A 19,323-nucleotide genomic window follows, 5' to 3' on the forward strand; every position below is an offset into this window, starting at 1 on the left:
CCGTTAGTCGCCTCATACGACATGCGGGGTGCAGAGAAATAAGGATGTGGAAAAGAAGACTTTTGGTAAGTGAAATAAAGGTGATGGATCCAGTCAGGTAGAAATAAGACAACAAGAAAAAAATTGGAAAACTGCAGGGAATAGTAGGGAGAGTTTTCTTGGAAGGAAATATAGGTGAAAGGACTGGTAAGGCAGAAATAAGACAAAAGAAGAGAAGAAACAGAACCGTTAGTCGCCTCTTACGACATGCTGGGTAGCATCGGGTAAATTCTTTCTAGTCCCAACCAATATGGGACTCCCCCTAACCCGCGGGGGGTGTACAGGCGGGTGGGTGTGACACAACTTTGTAACAATGCAGTATAGGTGGGGTGTGTGACACAACTGTGTGACAATGCAGTACACGTGGGGGGGGGGGGTGGGGGTGGACACAACTTTGTGACAATGCAGTACAGGGGGGTGGGTGTGACACAATTTTGTGACAATGTAGTACAGGCGGGCGGGTGTGACACAACTTTGTGACAATGCAGTACAGGTGGGTGGGTGTGACACAATTTTGTGACAATGTAGTACAGGCGGGCGGGTGTGACACAACTTTGTGACAATGCAGTACAGGTGGGTGGGTGTGACACAATTTTGTGACAATGTAGTACAGGCGGGCGGGTGTGACACAACTTTGCGACAATGCAGTACAGGTGGGTGGGTGTGACACAATTTTGTGACAATGCAGTGCAGGTGGGCGGGTGTGACACAAATGTGTGACAATGCAGTACAGGTGGGTGGGTGTGACACAACTTTGTGACAATGCAGTACAGGTGGGTGGGTGTGACACAATTTTGTGACAATGCAGTACAGGTGGGTGGGTGTGACACAATTTTGTGACAATGTAGTACAGGCGGGCGGGTGTGACACAACTTTGTGACAATGCAGTACAGGTGGGTGGGTGTGACACAATTTTGTGACAATGTAGTACAGGCGGGCGGGTGTTACACAACTTTGTGACAATGCAGTACAGGTGGGTGGGTGTTACACAACTTTGTGACAATGCAGTGCAGGTGGGCGGGTGTGACACAAATGTGTGACAATGCAGTACAGGTGGGTGGTTGTGACACAACTTTGTGACAATGCAGTACAGGTGGGTGGGTGTGACACAATTGTGTGACAATGCAGTACAGGTGGGTGGGTGTGACACAATTTTGTGACAATGCAGTACAGGTGGGTGGGTGTGACACAATTTTGTGACAATGCAGTACAGGTGGGTGGGTGTGACACAATGTTGTGACAATGCAGTACGGGTAGGCGGGTGTGACACAACTTTGTGACAATGCAGTACAGATGGGTGGGTGTGACACAATTTTGTGACAATGCAGTACAGGTGGGTGGGTGTGACACAATTTTGTGACAATGCAGTACAGGTGGGTGGGTGTGACACAATTTTGTGACAATGCAGTACGGGTAGGCGGGTGTGACACAATTTTGTGACAATGCAGTACAGGTGAAGGGGGGGGGGGGGTGACACAACTTTGTGACAATGCAGTACAGGTGGGCGGGTGTGACACAACGTTGTGACAATGCAGAACAGGTAGGCGGGTGTGACACAACTTTGTGACAATGCAGAACAGGTAGGCGGGTGCGACACAGGTGGAGGGGGGAGGGGGGGAGGGGTGTGACACAACTTTGTGACAATATCAGTCCAGGTCGGCGGGTTTGACTCAACTTTGTGACAATGCAGAACAGGAGGAGAGGGGGGAAGGTGTGACACAACTTTTTGATAATGCAGTACAGGTGGGCGGGTGTTACACAATTTTGTGACAATGCAGTACAGCTCGGGGAAGGGGTGTGACACAACTCAATAACATTGCAGTACAGGTGGGGGGGGGGGGGGGGTGTGTGACACAACTCTGTAACAATGCAGGACAGGTGGGGGTGTGTGTGACACAACTCTGTAACAATGCAGGACAGGTGGGGGCCGGGGGGTAGGTGTGTGTGTGTGGGACACAACTTTGTGACAATGCAGTACAGGTAGGTGGGTGTGACACAACTTTGTGACAATGCAGTACAGGTAGGTGGGTGCGACACAAATTTGTGACAATGCAGTACAGGTAGGTGGGTGTGACACAAATTTGTGACAATGCAGTACAGGTGGGGGGGGGGGGGGGGGTGACACAATTTTGTGACAATGCAGTACAGGTAGGTAGGTGTGACACACATTTGTGACAATGCAGTACAGGTGGGGGGGGGGGGGGGGTGACACAACTTTGTGAAAATGCAGTACAGGTGGGCGGGTGTGACACAACTTTGTGTCAATGTAGTACAGGTGGGCGGGTGTGACACAACTTTGTGTCAATGCAAAACACGTGGGGGGGGGGGGGGAGGGGGCGACACAACTTTGTGAAAATGCAGTACAGGTGGGTGGGTGTGACACAAATTTGTGACAATGTAGTACAGGTGGGCGGGTGTGACACAACTTTGTGACAATGCAGTACAGGTAGGTGGGTGTGACAGAATTTTGTGACAATGCAGTACAGGTGAAGGGGGGGGGGGGGGGGGAGTGACACAACTCTGTGACAATGCAGTACAGGTGGGCGGGTGTGACACAACTTTGTGACAATGCAGTACAGGTAGGCGGGTGCGACACAGGTGGAGGGGGGTGTGTGACACAACTTTGTGACAATGCAGTACTGGTGGAGGGGGGGGGGGGGTGTGTGACACAACTTTGTGACAATGCAGTACTGGTGGAGGGGGGGGGGAGTGACATAACTTTGTGACAAGGCAGTACAGGGAGGGGGGGGGGTGACACAACTATGCAACATTGCAGTACAGGTGGGGGTGTGTGTGACACAACTTAGTAACATTGCAGTACAGGTGGAGGGGGGGTGTGACACAACTCTGTGACAATGCAGTACAGGTGGGCGTGTGACACAACTTTGTGTCAATGTAGTACAGGTGGGCGGTTGTGACACAACTTTGTGACAATGCAGAACAGGTAGGCGGGTGCGACACAGGTGGAGGGGGGGGGGGGTGTGACACAACTTTGTGACAATGCAGTACGGGGGGGGGGGGGGTGTGACACAACTGTTTGACAATGCAGTACAGGTGGGCGTGTGTGACACAACTTTGTGACAATGCAGTACTGGTGGAGGGGGGGGTGACATAACTTTGTGACAAGGCAGTACAGGGAGGGGGGGGGGGTGACACAACTATGCAACATTGCAGTACAGGTGGGGGGGGGGGGGGAGGGTGTAACACAACTCTGTAACAATGCAGTACATGTGGGCGGGTGTGACACAACTTTGTGACAATATCAGTCCAGGTGGGCGGGTTTGACTCAACTTTGTGACAATGCAGAACAGGAGGAGAGGGGGGAAGGTGTGACACAACTTTTTGATAATGCAGTACAGGTGGGCGGGTGTTACTCAATTTTGTGACAATGCAGTACAGCTCGGGGAAGGGGTGTGACACAACTCAATAACATTGCAGTACAGGTGGGGGGGGGGGGGGTGTGTGACACAACTCTGTAACAATGCAGGACAGGTGGGGGTGTGTGTGACACAACTCTGTAACAATGCAGGACAGGTGGGGGTGTGTGTGACACAACTCTGTAACAATGCAGGACAGGTGGGGGTGTGTGTGACACAACTCTGTAACAATGCAGGACAGGTGGGGGCCGGGGGGTAGGTGTGTGTGTGTGGGACACAACTTTGTGACAATGCAGTACAGGTAGGTGGGTGCGACACAAATTTATGACAATGCAGTACAGATCGGTGGGTGTGACACAACTTTGTGACAATGCAGTACAGGTAGGTGGGTGTGACACAAATTTGTGACATTGCAGTACAGGTGGGTGTGTGTGTGACACAACTTAGTAACATTGCAGTACAGGTGTGGGGGTGTGTGTGTGACACAACTCTGTGACAATGCAGTACAGGTGGCAAGGGGGGGGGGGGGCGGGTGTGACACACCTTTGTGACAATGCAGTACAGGTGGGGGGGGGGGGGGAGGGTGTGACACAACTCTGTAACAATGCAGTACATGTGGGCGGGTGTGACACAACTTTGTGACAATGCAGTGCAGGTGGGCGGGTGTGACACAACGTTGTGACAATGGAGTACAGGTGGGGGGTGTGACACAACTTTGTGACAATGTTGTACAGATGGGCGGTTGTGGGTGGGTGTGGCGTAACTCTGTAACAATGTAGTACAGGTGGGCGGGTGTGACCCAAGTTTATGACAATGCAGTACAGGTGGGTGGGGGGGAGGTGTGTGACACAACTCTGTAACAATGCAGTACAAGTAAAAAATCAGTTGTTCGAGTCTCATGTACAGTACAGTGACAATAAGAGCCACCAAGTCTGTCCATATAATTTTATGTTTTTCACTCATTGAGAGGGCACATTACAGCGTCTCGCCAAACATAAACAACAACAACAATAATAAAGGTAAATGATTTTTAAATAAAAAAATAGAATTAAGCAAAGGAAAAAACAGAAAGAAATATTACTGATTGTTGTGCTGGAATGGATCCCTTTTGATTAACCTTTGCGGTGGTCATGGGTCCGTGTGGACCCAAAAGGGTGAGATTTTAACCCAATGCCCCCCGAACCGCCCGGCATGGCCCGCTGGAAGTGCCATATGAAATCCCTGAAACGCCCGGCATGGCCCGCTAAACACTAGGTCACCTACTTTCACTTTCGCTTTGAGCCTTACCCATAAGGCCTTGCGACCGGATGTGATTAATGCACTTCCTTCCGTCTGCTTCATTCTGGCGTTTGCAGAGTTTGAATCGATGCGATAGTGTGTTTGCTGTGAATTTTCAAAGTTTGAGATTTTTTTGGCTGACATAATGGCGTTGAACGAAGGTTTGGAAGTATGGTGTTCGATCATGGGGAACTCAGATGACGATTCTGACACGCCTTTTGAAGGTTTTCTACTTGAACAGGTGAAAGGGGATGAGTCTTGACATCGATCTGGGTGTTGTTATTCGACAACAGGACTTTCGGGAGGATTTTTCTGGGAGTTTCAACATATATTGGTGTAAATGAGGACTGAAGGCTGACACGTTGGACGTTTTTGAAGAACACTTGCTGGATTGTTTTTTTTTAAAAACATTTATTACATCGGAAGTGGACAGAACATACTTGCATATGAAACTATAGTCTATTCTCGAGTTATTCTGCCATCTTTTATATAAATGTGAGTACTCTATGATTTTACATGAATTGTTTTGTTTTGTATGTGTGCATGTTGTGCGGAGTAGTTTCCGTTTGCTCAGGATTAAGAAGGCTGCCTGCCATTTTTTTGTAAGCACCTAAAATGCTCTTATGTCCTAAAAGATCATTACATTTCAGCGAGAAGTAATTAAAAAATAAAAACAAAGGTCAAATCTAGACTACACACAGAAGACATCGTGGGGCCGTGCGGACCCATGTTTGTCAAAGAAGGAACTTGCATAAAAAAAACTAGGGAGAGAAGTGACAAACCTTCAGGTATTGGCTCTGAACATCATTTTATACCATCTGTTTGATGTTGGAGTTGATAAGCAAGTCGCGTGGAGCGAAATTGATACATAACTATGTGGGTCCACACGGCCCCACGACGTCTACAGAAGGGTTTGCACGTTTTTAATGTTTTGAGAAGCTTTAGTCCGCACAGTAATAATTAAATTAATAATTTAATGTAATTACTTCTCGCGAAAATGTAACCACGGCGTCTACGGAAGGGGATGCACGTTTTTGCTTTTTTGGAAAGCATGGGTCTACGGAAGGTTATGCATTTTTTTCCTTCTTTGACAAGCATGGGTCCGCACGGCCCCACGATGTCTTCGGTGTGTTGTCGATAACCCGGTCGGGAGAAGGTTAAGGGAGATCCAGATCAATGTACATGACATGTATATAATGTGTGTTTATATCATTACATGTTGCAGACACATTTTCTTATGCACATACACATGAAGATTTAACATTAATTCGAAAAAATTGTTGTACAGTCTGAAACTCATGTCCAGTATAGGAGGTCAAAAATACAATGTGTACATATGTTGTGAGGTAGATAATAAAAAAAATATTGAAAATGCAACAACACACACACAAAAAACAAACACAAATATTGATGATGATGATGATGATGATGATGATGATGATGATGATGATGATGATGAAAAATGTATGTTACTAACCAGTGCCAGGGGGACCTGCCAAGTAGACCAGTCGCGGGTTTCTATTCATGAGGTCAAGTTGTTGCAAGGTCAGAACCAGAAGTGCCAGCCTCCGCCCCAGTTCCGCCACCGCCTGTCCTGCAGTCCGCACCTCCACACGGACACCGTTGTAGCAGGGGACAGACACCGTGGTGGCCGGTCCCACAAACCTGCAACACAGATGGGCTTTAATGATTGTGTCTGCTGTACTTAAAGCTTAATATGTAGTGGTGATACAAGTCACAAAGTAAGTGAATTTTAAAAAGAAAATTTTGGTTTTTGAACCTGACTCACAGCAAAGGTGTCGGATGTTGAGGAAAGTGTTCGTTCGTTTGTTTCTTTGTTTGTTATGTGTGTGGTGATGATTGTGAAAACTCTCTCTCTCTCTCTCTCTCTCTCTCTCTCTCTCTCTCTCTCTCTCACACTCTCTCTCTCTCTCTCTCTCTCTCTCTCTCTCTCTCTCTCTCTCTCTCTCTCTCTCTCTCTCTCTCTCTCTCTCTCTCATATGTTTAATTGTGTAAGTATGTAGTAGTAGTTATTATAGTAGATTTAGTCCCTCTTTAGGGCGAGGGCCAGATGCAAAAAAGTATACCAATGCTTATTCTGTTACCCTCGTAAAATAAAGAATTGTCATTGTCATTGTCATTGTCTCTCTCTCTCTCTCTCTCTCTCTCTCTCTCACTCTCTCTCTTTCTCTTTCTTTCTCTCTCTCTCTCTCTCTCTCTCTCTCTCTCTCTCTCTCTCTCTCTCTCTCTCTCTCTCTCTCTCTCTCTCATATGTTTAATTGTGTAAGTATGTAGTAGTAGTTATTATAGTAGATTTAGTCCCTCTTTAGGGCGAGGGCCAGATGCAAAAAAGTATACCAATGCTTATTCTGTTACCCTCGTAAAATAAAGAATTGTCATTGTCATTGTCATTGTCTCTCTCTCTCTCTCTCTCTCTCTCTCTCTCTCTCTCTCTCTCTCTCTCTCTCTCTCTCTCTCTCCCTCTCTCTCTTTTCTCTTTCTTTCTTTCTCTCTCTCTCTCTCTCTCTCTCTCTCTCTCTCTCTCTCTCTCTCTCTCTCTCTCTCTCTCTCTCTCTCTCTCTCTCTCGCTTTTATTATAACTGCAGTGATGTTCATTTAAAAAGACTCAATTCCCTGCATCGCCGAGCTGCAAAACTTATTCTGTATGATTTGAATAGGTCCACGGATGATAAACTAAAGCTCCTGAATTTCCTCCCCTTGAAAGATCAGTCAAGGCTGTGTCCATGTATAACATTCTAAATGACGACTGTCCTAAATATTTGCAATCACATTTCAAACATGCCACAAAAAGATATGGGTCCCAAAAAATCATCCCTCCTATACCTCGCATAGACCTCTACAAATCGAGCTTAGCCTTCTCAGGAGCATTTCTCTGGAACTCCTTCCCCCAACAGATAAGAAATGCAAATTCAGTGAAAATGTTTAAAGGTGGTCGTCTACATTTTTGCTTTTTTTCAATAATCTTATGGTTAGATTTCGATACAAAATTATGTCAAATGATGAATGAACCATGAGGAAAAAAGTTATAGAAAAAATATATATGTAAAAAAAGATTTTATTTTTGGGTAGCGTGACTCAAGCTTCCAATATGTTGTTTTCTGTTTGCTGAGAACATGTGCTTTGCCTAAAAATACTGACCAATCGAATTCATGTCACTGTGCTGATAGCCACGCCCAAACAAGTGCAGCAACAGTTTGACACTGGAGCGCTGTCCATGCTTTTTTTTAAACGCACGAAATGCACGGGATTTGAGAGGAGTTTTGCGCTTGGCATTTTCCAAATAAGGATATCCTACTATATAGCTATTCTGATAGACACGTGGGGGAATTCGGGGGCTGTGATTGGATGGTCCCACACATCCGTATTCCGATCATCAAACGATAACGTAACGGAAGTTGGCAATTTTTTGCCGATATCCAAACGATATCGGCAATAACAAAGACGCATGGTTCCGGTTTACCCATCTGTACCACACGATGTTTCAGGACTAAGCTAACAGCACTGATACACTGACAATGTTATTCTACTCAGAAATGTATTTCAGCTTTACAAATGACGATAACATATCTTTTTCTGCTAATTTCCCGATGAAACAGGGCTAAACCAATTATTTTCTGTCCCTAAACACCACAAAATGACCTAAGTCAAAAGATGTAGTTCGAACAGGGGGGTGACAAATATTTCATGGAACAGCCGTTTCTGTGTCAATGTGTAGGCCTACCTGTGTGAGCTCAGTTGCTACTGAGACACACTTTCGCATTCGGCTTTTCTTTATCTCGTAACTCCACACTGAATACCCCACTTCCCCTCTAAAGTATTGATGATCGACCCTAGGTACTAGACTAACATTCATGAAGTCGTTTAAAAAAGAGTGTTTAAACTGAGGTTTAAAAATTCGCTTCATGACGAGACAAGTAATGCCGACGAGTCGAAGACGAGTCGCATTATGCTTGTTCGAGTCTAAATATCGGACCCTATTGCTACGCTAAAAACTCACTAGCGGTTGTATTGCTTTTCTGACCTTGCTTTGTTCAAATGGTTGTTCCAAACTGGCAAAATGACAATGTTTGCGTCGATGAGTTGATCCGGCTCAGGTTTTGTAGCAGACGAGTTTCCGTCTCATTCAAGGGACGTAACCACACAAATCGAATGCAGTTGGAGTTTTTCTTCGAAAGTCAGAAAGCGTGTAGCGGTGTGGCTGCGCGAAAATGATGCGCGTAGGGAATTCGTCTGCTATTGAACCTGAGCCAACGCATCGACACAATAACTGTCATTTTGTAAGTTTGGAACAACAAATCAAGGTCAGAACAGCTATACTTATATATAATCGCTATTGTGTTTTCAGCGTAGCAATAGGGTCCGCTATTTAGACTCGAACAAGTATAATGCGACTCGTCTTCGACTCGTCGGCATTATACTTGTCTCGTCTAAATATCGGACCCTATTGCTACGCTGAAAACACAACAGCTGGTAATGAGTACTACGCTGGAATACTACAATGAATTTTCAAACGGCTACACTGGCTTCGTCTTTCCTGATCGAAAGGGGGTGTATTGTTGATATTTGTAGATAATAGACTCTGCATTATAATGGTCAAATGCCGATTTCGGTATAAAAATGTAGACAAGGACCTTTAAGAGACAGTCACGTTCACACATCATTCGTGAATGAAATGTCTTGTTCGATGTATTTTGCTAAACATTTTGTACTAGTGTTAACGGCTGATCTGAACAACTTCATTCCCAAATGAAAGATATAACTATGTCAATGTAATTCTGTAATTTTTGAGTTCTCCTTATGTAATTCCTTAAATGCACATTGTGTTGCATTCCATACAATGTATGTCTGTATTTTATATGATTCAATCTATATTTTGTACGTGCGTCCGTCTTTACGTGTTGTATAAAGGACAGGTTGGAAGAATAGGCTTTGCCTAAAACCTTTATCCTTTTGTAATAAAGTTCTGAGTCTGAGTCTGAGTCTGAGTCTGAGTCTCTCTCTCTCTCTCTCTCTCTCTCTCTCTCTCTCTCTCTCTCTCTCTCTCTCTATATATATATATATATATATATATATAAGTATAAATCCGCCTTTAGGACGACCATTGTAAAAAGGGGTTTTATAGCTACCGGTGCTATATCCGTTGTTTTTAAAGCAATATTAATAAAATTTTGTAATTACATTTGCTAATTGACCTACACCCGACTGTCATGAATTGAACGTGAAAATCTGTCAAGATTAAGATATAGGTGTTTTGCATGGTCGCCTTAATGAAAATAATGCAAGAGTGGGGGTTACGGCGACACGCCTTTTCGGGTAGCTTAGGGCAACCAATTTATAAGGTATATTAAGGCGACCAGTATTTGTATATTTTGTTGTTCACAAAGTTTTGTAAAGGGCCTAGAGCCATAGGTTATGCACTTAAAAATGTCCAGTTATTATTATTATTTTAACAATTTTAATTGTCATTTAGTTATGTGCTCAAACTCTGCAGTTCCCGCTTTCGAAATCGTTATTATTTAAGGTTCCTGATGCTTTGTGTTGAGTGTAATCATGGCTGTTTCATCACTAATTATTCTGTTGGCAGTTTTAATAAACAGTTCAAAACGTGCAATAGATTTTGTGTATGAGTTGTGACAGAAAAAATGATAGATGCTTTCATCAGTGTTGTTCCCAAGTCAAAAATAAAAGGTCACTGTTTGCAAAATTTAAACATATCAATAGGAATGCCTTGTTGTAATGTTAACAGGCAGATGTAAGCAAAGTACATCACAGAAGAAAAACATATAACAGGATGTACATATACACACATTAACACATACAATGCAAACTGCGATAAGTCAACGAATGTGTATTTGTTCAACAGCTCATTTATTTGTCAAAAACAAGAATAAAATTATACACATACACCTTCAGCAATGATGTTTTAATGTGCGCACTTGTTCTTAAATCGCTTCCCTACACTTACCATATTGTTCGAGTCCAAAACCTACTATACTTTGTTCAGTAAGGGAGATTTGACAAAAGGGATGTCGTACAGAGTTGCGAGTGGGACCTCTCTGTAGAGGGTAACAAAAACGGGAAAAAAAGACAACTTACAAGTATGTACAAGAATAAAGTTCTTGCAAAGAATACACTTGCAAAAGGTCTATTGTTTTCAGGTAATGGCAGAAATGCACTCAATGCTGGATTGATCTGGGGCCCAACTACACTCTAAATGAACATGATGAGAATTGCACACACTCACTTATTTGAAACAGTTTGAGAACGGCATTCAAATGTTCTGTTTTGAGAGTTAGCTGCTGTGATCATCTTTTGTGTGCTGAATGAACTGAAAAAGTAAGCTGTTATGGGCTCTCAGTGTGTTCTGCATGATCTGTCAATGTTCTAAATGCAGAATGCTTTCAATAGTCTTGCCGACGTTCTTTCCAGAACAGCACAGTGAAAGTCTGCTAAGATCACAATAAATGCTCTATAGTTTACAGTACACTAATTGAGGTCTTTTTAAATCTCTGCCATGAAACAATTTGAGAACACAAAAAAGTAATTTGACCACTTGCAAGTGTACGGTTCAGATTACCAATGATTTGTTTGAAAGAAAAAATATCGTGTGCAGAATTATGGCACACATATTTTGGTAGTCTTACATTTCACCTAATCATTAACAACATAGAGATCCATATTTAGTATGTTTAAGTTATCTTTTATGTTGAAATCATTGTAAATGTTAGGGCAGAAATGATGTCATAAACACACAAGCTACACCAAGATACCTCAAATTGAAGAAGATTAATGAAGCACAGAAACAACAAATTTTAGTTAAAATTTCAATCAAATGTACACTATCAAGAAAACAATCGTAATTGAGTAGAATCAGAACCAGTGGCCTTTTGGAGAGAGTTACTAAGCCCTCTTATAATAATAATAATAATAATAATAACGGGCATTTATAAAGCGCCTTATCAGAAGTTCAAAGCGCGTGACAACAATACATGTATACAAAATTCATACAATCACTGTCAGATTCAAACAACACATCATGCACATCTCACATCCCCAGACTCTATACTAAGGAACTATCCGTAGTGTTGTTGGAACAAGTGAGTTTTCAAATTGGACTTAAAAGATGAAATGGATGGAGAGTGACGTAATTGAAAGGGGAGTGAATTCCATAACTGAGGTCCATAATACGAAAACGTGCGGAAGCCATGAGCCTTGCGTTTAAAGCGACCTTGACAGAGAAGTCGAGCATCATCAGAAGAACGAAGGGTGCGAGAGGGAGTGTAGAGAGAGACCAGTTCAGAAAGATAGGCAGGTGCCGATTCAGAGATGATATTGTAGCAGAAGCAGGCAGCTTTATACCTAATACGTTCAGATACAGGAAGCCAGTGAAGTTCTTTCATGAGAGGAGTGCAGGGTTGTCGATGCTGTGCTCTGAAAATGAGACGTGCAGCAGAGTGTTGTACTTTTTGCAAGGGTTGGAGAGTGGAGTCAGGGCAGCCTATGAGAAGGGAGTTGCAGTAATCTAATCTGGACAGAATGCAGGATGTAACGAGAGTTTTAGTGGCATCAACAGTGAGAAATTTTCTTATGGAACCTATTCTTCTGATCTCAAAGTAACATGTCTGACAGACTTTTTTGATGTGTTGTTTCATTGAGAGGTGGGAGTCCATGATGAACCCAAGATTCCTAGCACTATCAGAGGGAGAAATGTCACTAGAACCTACTGTGATGGAGGCTGGAAGGAAAGTGGTCGAAGAGGAAGCTCCAGAGAAAAGAAGAAATTCAGTCTTGTCATCATTTAACTTGAGCATATTGTTTGTCATCCATGATTTAATATCTGAAGTGCAGTTTTGGAGAGTGTGCGTCACCGCTTGGATTTCTGTAGGCTTGCATGCTTGTTGGAGTTGTGTGTCGTCTGCAAAGAGGTAGTGATTGACTGCGTGTTGCTTGATGACGGCAGAGAGAGGAGTGGTGTATAGTACAAATAAAACTGGGCCTAGAACTGATCCCTGGGGAACGCCGAAACAGAGAGGAGATGGAGGAGATGAGAGATTATTGACAGACACATACTGACTACGGCCCTGTATAACATGCTCTTCCAAGCATAACATTTTTGGCAAAATAAAGTCAAGACAGAAGAAAATAAATGGCATGCATTTACAATGCAACAGGATTTATTGGGGAACTAATTTACCCCAGAGAAGTGAAACAAATACAGATTAAAACAGAGAACAGTTCTTTGAAATTATTTTGATGTACATGATAGCATAGATTAACTGTGTTGTTTGCAATGTTGATCAATGCCACACACAAATTGACCACTTACAGAATTCATGTACATACATATCACAAACTGGGAAGGAGCGTGATTGACAGTTTGAACTGTGCATGGTATTACAAATTACAATGCTATATTTACTCTGTCATTAGAACTCAGTATTAGAAGCAAAACATAAAACAAATGTCATCGATTTCAAGACACGACTGACAACTTTTAAAGCAAAATGATATAAAATGATTTGAAATTTTCAATGAGAAATAAATGATGACATTATTGTAACCTATTAAACAAGAAGAGCAAACGCTCGATCGAGTCACTTTCGCAGTTCTGAATATTATATGAGGCATCAGATGGACAGGAAGAAATTGCTATTCACAACACAATGAGTCACGTTCACATAAAATTTGAGCCCGGTCACTTTTATAGTTTCCGAGAAAAGCCCAACGTTAAGTTGTGTGTTGCCGAACAGAAAAGGCTAGTTATCTCCCTTGTTTTTCTGATAACGTTCGTAAAAGGCTACAGATGTAAATACTTTGATGTAAAGAATAATCCTACAAAGTTTCAATCACATCCGATGAACTTTGTCAAAGATATAAAATGTCTAATTTTTCCTTTGACGCTGACCTGTGACCTTGAAAAAGGTCAAAGGTCAACGAAACCATCGTTAAAGTGTAGAGGTCATTGGAGGTCACGACTAAACAAAATATGAGCCGGATCGCTTTGATAGTTTCCGAGAAAAGTCCAACGTTAAGGTGGTGTCTACGGACGGCCGGCCGGACAGACTAACACTGACCGATTACATAGAGTCACATTTTCTCAAGTGACTCAAAAAGCTTAATTGTTTTCTATTTATCCTCCAGAATTAGCTTCCCATCAATTGAACATGAATAACAACAACAGGCACTTGTATTGTGGAGAGGAAGTCTTATTATAATACCTTACAACCACTCATCTCAAAAGGTTATGAGTGCAGTCACTGGAGGGTAGTCACATGCTTTGTGCGCCCTTCAATTACTGCATGCACTCAAAATATTACATTTCGTTTTCACCAGTATCGCTATAACATTAACAGCGATCGTTCAGCGATTACTAACTCACAGTACAAAAGAGGGTTTGAATGGGAGATAATGGGCAATGCAGAACTCTTGAATAGATTAGTGACGATCCAAGTGATCAGGCTTGTGTCAGACTGCTTTGATTAGTCTGAGATAGAACACCTGATTGCATTTTCTGCTCAGCTCTGTTCCGGTCATTGCAGAGGTATCTGGCGTCCAAATATTTAGAGTGTACGTGGCACACTTTTGTCGGTCAACATAAAATGTTTAGTGCGTGAACTTTTTACTCTATGAAATAAGCCAAACACGCATACATTTGTAGTGGATTTGACCAAATTTGTTCATAGTACCGGACCTTGCATAATAACACAAACCAGGCCTCGGTCGAGTCTCAAGTGAAATTCTCCTTTATCCGATACTGACAACGATTTTCAAAACACATACTTGATATTCGTTAGTTTAGCTGCCGAGATTGAACCAGTACACATCTGTCATGGGTGATTTTACATACACACATACTCTTTAGTTTAGCTGCCGAGATTGAACCAGTACCACCCAATGATTGCTTTCTGCTTCTTGCCATTCACACAGTGTCAGTCTGGCTGGTTCACCATCCATTCTTGCGTTAAAAAGGGTAAATCCAAAAACAAAGAAACTGCCAGCGTTTTACCACGAAGGGCCATATCAGGGCGGTGCTGCTTTGACATATAACATGCGCCACACGCAAGACAGAAGTCGCAGAACAGGCTTCATGTCTCACCCAGTCACATTATTCTGATTATTCTGACACCGGACCAACCAGTCCTAGCACTAACCCCATAATGCCAGACGACAGGCGGAGCAGCCACTAGATTGCCAATTTTAAAGTCTTAGGTATGACCCGGCCGGGGTTCGAACCCACGACCTCCCGATCACGGGGCGGACGCCTTACCACTAGGCCAACCGTACCGGTCAGAGCTCAGTGACAAGAAGAAACAAGTCGCGTAAGGCGAAAATACAATATTTAGTCAAGTAGCTGTCGAACTCACAGAATGAAACTGAACGCAATGCCATTTTTCAGCAAGACCGTATACTCGTAGCATCGTCAGTCCACCGCTCATGGCAAGAAGAGCGGGGTAGTAGTTGCGCTAAGAAGGATAGCACGCTTTTCTGTGCCTCTCTTTGTTTTAACTTTCTGAGCGTGTTTTTAATCCAAACATATCATATCTATATGTTTTTGGAATCAGGAACCGACAAGGAATAAGATGAAAGTGTTTTTAAATTGATTTGGACAATTTAATTTTGATAATAATTTTTATATATTTAATTTTCAGAGCTTGTTTTTAATCCGAATATAACATATTTATATGTTTTTGGAATCAGCAAATGATGGAGAATAAGATAAACGTAAATTTGGATCGTTTTATAAATTTTTATTTTTTTTTACAATTTTCAGATTTTTAATGACCAAAGTCATTAATTAATTTTTAAGCCACCAAGCTAAAATGCAATACCGAAGTCCGGGCTTCGTCGAAGATTACTTGACCAAAATTTCAACCAATTTGGTTGAAAAATGAGGGCGTGACAGTGCCGCCTCAACTTTCACGAAAAGCCGGATATGACGTCATCAAAGACATTTATCAAAAAAATGAAAAAAACGTTCGGGGATTTCATACCCAGGAACTCTCATGTCAAATTTCATAAAGATCGGTCCAGTAGTTTAGTCTGAATCGCTCTACACACACACACACACACACACACGCACGCACACACGCACGCACATACACCACGACCCTCGTTTCGATTCCCCCTCGATGTTAAAATATTTAGTCAAAACTTGACTAAATATAAAAAGAGTTGGTGAAATCAAAGGTGTTCAATGAGCAAAAACATACAGAAGGAAGGCTGTTCTCTTAAAACGTTTTATGTTAATGTAAATCCAATAACAAACGTTCCAACAACCTACCTTTCTTGTTTTTTGATTTTAAAAAGGGTAAGCCTGCCCACAATCAAGTTGCGCATTAGAACAAGCAGGCAGCTTCATGGCTGCAGCAACCCTTACTTCATTAGAATGTTTTCTTTGTAAGTGTCTGATGAGCACACTTTGAAATTGGCCACAATATAGGCAAGGTCGTTTCGGTTTCTTGGAAGAAATGTTTGGCAGTCCGTCTGAGGCAGGTGGCAGTCCATTTGAGGCAGGTGGCAGCTCATCTGAGGCAGGTGGCAGTCTGTTTGAGGCAGGTGGCAGTACATCGTGTTTGTCTGGTATTTCTGAAAAAAACAAAATATGCAAAAAATCCTATTACAAAGTTTTCAAAGATCAAAGCAGCTCTACCCAAGAAAAAAAATGAAAACTGAACAACGCTTCTTGAAGAATAACCATGTGATCATATTAGGCATAACCAAAACCAATATCAACGATTATGAAAAGTGATCGCTTCCTGGAAATAAAAGCCCAGGTTCAGATCTTTATGTTCACAACAAAAAGGAGCATGGTAAAAATTTCAAAATGGGGGAATGTTGCAGCAGCTTAACTGAACATTTAGTAACTTTTGCCTGGTCTTTGCAAGACTGGTGAATAACGTGTTTCACAAATATACAATTTCCCTGGAAACCATGGACTCCCAGCATTTTCCTTAGAAACAAATGAAGCTGCATAAGGCAGAGATGCGTGTGTGTGTGTGTGTGTGTGTATGTGTGTGTGTATGTGTGTGTGTGTGTGTGTGTGTTTGTGTGTGTGTGTGTGCATGCATGTGTCAGACATGAGGTGAGGAAGCTTTTGAGACCATGTTGCCAGTTTTGGTGAATGCTATTTTTAATTGCTGTCCAGTGTTGTTTTCAAAATTGATGTTTTTTACATTTAGTCAAATTTTGACTTAATGTTTTAACAAAGATGGGAAAATGTAGAGCATGTACAATTCTGTCCACACGAAACTGTTTTCTTGATAGTACACTAGTTGATTGCAACTGCATATGCAAATGTCCTGAACTATAGTCTATAGACAAGTCTTGCTTCTGGCTCAGGAAAGCTGAATTTTAGGTAAATTGGCAAATCATGAAAGGTTGCAGTCATAGAGTCACTACTTCTCAGTTTCTTTCACGGACTTTTACCTTGGCATGTTTTCTTCCTTTTTGCAGGTGGTGACAGCATTGAGTAGTAGTACATGTAGCTTGAAAAAGGTGTGCCATCAGAATCAGAATCACTCTCCGGATCGTAACTGTAGTCTTCATCCTAAAACAAAATATTCACAGTTAAGTTATAGTGATGTCTCTGGCAAGGCGGAACATGCCATCATGTGAAACTCTTTTTTTTTTTTTTATCTAAACATCACAAATGAAAGCTCAAAACGTATTTGTCAGTAGATCTGGAAATCTGGTCATAGGTCCTTTTGAGTAAAACTAAAAGTACTTGGAGGAAGGAGAAAAAATTATCACATTCACACTATTTGACTTGTAATGCGTGTGTGTTAAAGCCCCAGTCCGTCCCAAATGGTTTACAGAACGATTCAAATCTTTTCATGAAAAAGCAGTTCTAACCTTATCGAACACACTTGCAATAGCATTTAGTGAATAGCATTAAATGACACAGTTTTTTTGTTTAGCTCGAGTAAACCACACACCTGTTTTCGTGGTTAATCTAACCCCTGAGCCATCGTGAACCCATGTGATCTACTTTCCCTTTTTTTCTCACAATTTAGTAGTCAGTCCTTGATTTCAATGCGACTCGCTGTATCTGCCATGGCACGTTATCTAAAACGCAACAAATGGCTGCGAGTCACACGAAGTGAATGGTGTCGGCTGACCGTTCAAAGAAACTGGCGACATGCTGAACATTCGTCTGCTACGAGAAACACGTTTTGCAGGACACGCTTCAGGGCTAGTTTTTAAACTTTAAAATCTTCGAGTTTTACTGATTTTGTCTTAATGCAAAAAGAATTATTTAAGAATATTTGTGTAACAAGCTGTCAATTTATTAGTATAAGTTAGGTCTAGCGCCAAAACGAGCCATCCCATTGTCTGATCAGACAATCCGGCTGGCCACGCAAAAATAAATTCGTTCATAAGTGCTCGCTCTTTTCGGAGGGCACCTACGATGTTCTCAAGTGGTGAGTGTTGAAATGCAAGGGTGTTTGTACTGTGTGTAAAAGCCTGACAGTGTCTGTGATGGTTCACGGGAAGCTGCGTGTGCCTTTAAATTCAACAGGGGACCTAGGTTGATCAAACGTCGTCCTAAAGCTCTAATCATGCAATACTTTCAACTTATTTTCAGTCGCCCTAAGGTTTGGTGCTTCTATTTAAATCTCAAATTGCTTAACTTTGTCATAGAGTGAGACTGCAAGTCGCCCACTCGGCCACTATGGTCCCATTAATAGTCGTGTTCAATGTGCTTTTGACACAGATCATCATAATGGTCCCGACTCTCCTCAATTATGCGCTTATCTTGTGTCTTTTCTGGATTACACAGATACTGAAGTAAAATGCAAAAAATCCTTAAAATGTGACCCTCCACCACGAAATGAGTCACATGTCACCTCGCGCGGTTCTGCACTAGGCTTAATATAAGTCCAGGGAGTGTCTGGTAACAGTTTGTGGGTCACCTTAATCACAGGCTTATAAAGTTAAAAAGTCATCCGGAGAGTCAAATTCAGGAAGTAGGTAACCCGTGAGTTAGTTCAAATCGCGAGGCTTTTCGTACCTGTCATCTCCAGATGAGGCTGGTTTTATCGGTACATCTCCAAATGAGGCTGGTGGTAGCGGTACATCTCCAGATGAGGCTGGTGGTAGCGGTACATCTCCAGATGAGGCTGGTGGTAGCGGTACATCTCCAGATGAGGCTGATGAGAAATAAATCAGGTCATCTTTTTACTGACACAAACTTTGAAAGGAATTCCTGTTCACGAACCGCCTTTTTCTTTGTTGTTGTTTTTACATGATGGAAATTGAGCTTTCCACGCTTTGAACAGATCAATACAACTGATCTCGTTTCGTCACTTCATACGAGACTCACCACGTCATGTCACAAAAGTAGAAACTCAAGAAGTTTAAGAATTGTAAGGCGGCCTTCTGTCATTTTCAAGGGTACCAATTTGAAGCCAATATTTATTAACCAACATGAACCGTAGCCTACCGTACAGTCTAACAGTGTGAAATGTGAATGAGGGTCGCATCAGCAACTTTAGCCTATTCATTTCACCCTCCGGATGGACGGTCTTATCAGACACTGATTTAGTGATAAACACGTAGTATCGATGCAGGCACACTCATTTTCGCAAACAAGCAGTTGCTTCATAAA

At 42.3% G+C, this 19,323-nt stretch overlaps 1 protein-coding gene and 1 long non-coding RNA gene across 2 annotated transcripts in view; both read right to left on the reverse strand.

The window, feature by feature from the left end:
- The window catches only part of LOC138978981 (uncharacterized), an 86,616-nt gene that overhangs the window by 25,819 nt on the left and 41,474 nt on the right, over nucleotides 1-19,323 (reverse strand). Inside the window, exon 3 of the mRNA XM_070351801.1 lies at nucleotides 6,172-6,359. Coding sequence (XP_070207902.1) covers nucleotides 6,172-6,359 — 188 coding nt within the window. The remainder of the gene's footprint in view (nucleotides 1-6,171; nucleotides 6,360-19,323) is intronic.
- Nucleotides 10,565-18,883, reverse strand: LOC138978980 (uncharacterized). Its single transcript, XR_011459877.1, has 3 exons — nucleotides 18,727-18,883; nucleotides 17,142-17,262; nucleotides 10,565-16,301 (listed from the first exon to the last, which is right to left on the reverse strand). It is a non-coding gene; the product is annotated as an uncharacterized lncRNA (long non-coding RNA).

This window comes from Littorina saxatilis, linkage group LG10, assembly GCF_037325665.1.
Source record: "Littorina saxatilis isolate snail1 linkage group LG10, US_GU_Lsax_2.0, whole genome shotgun sequence".
Lineage (NCBI taxonomy): Eukaryota > Metazoa > Mollusca > Gastropoda > Littorinimorpha > Littorinidae > Littorina > Littorina saxatilis.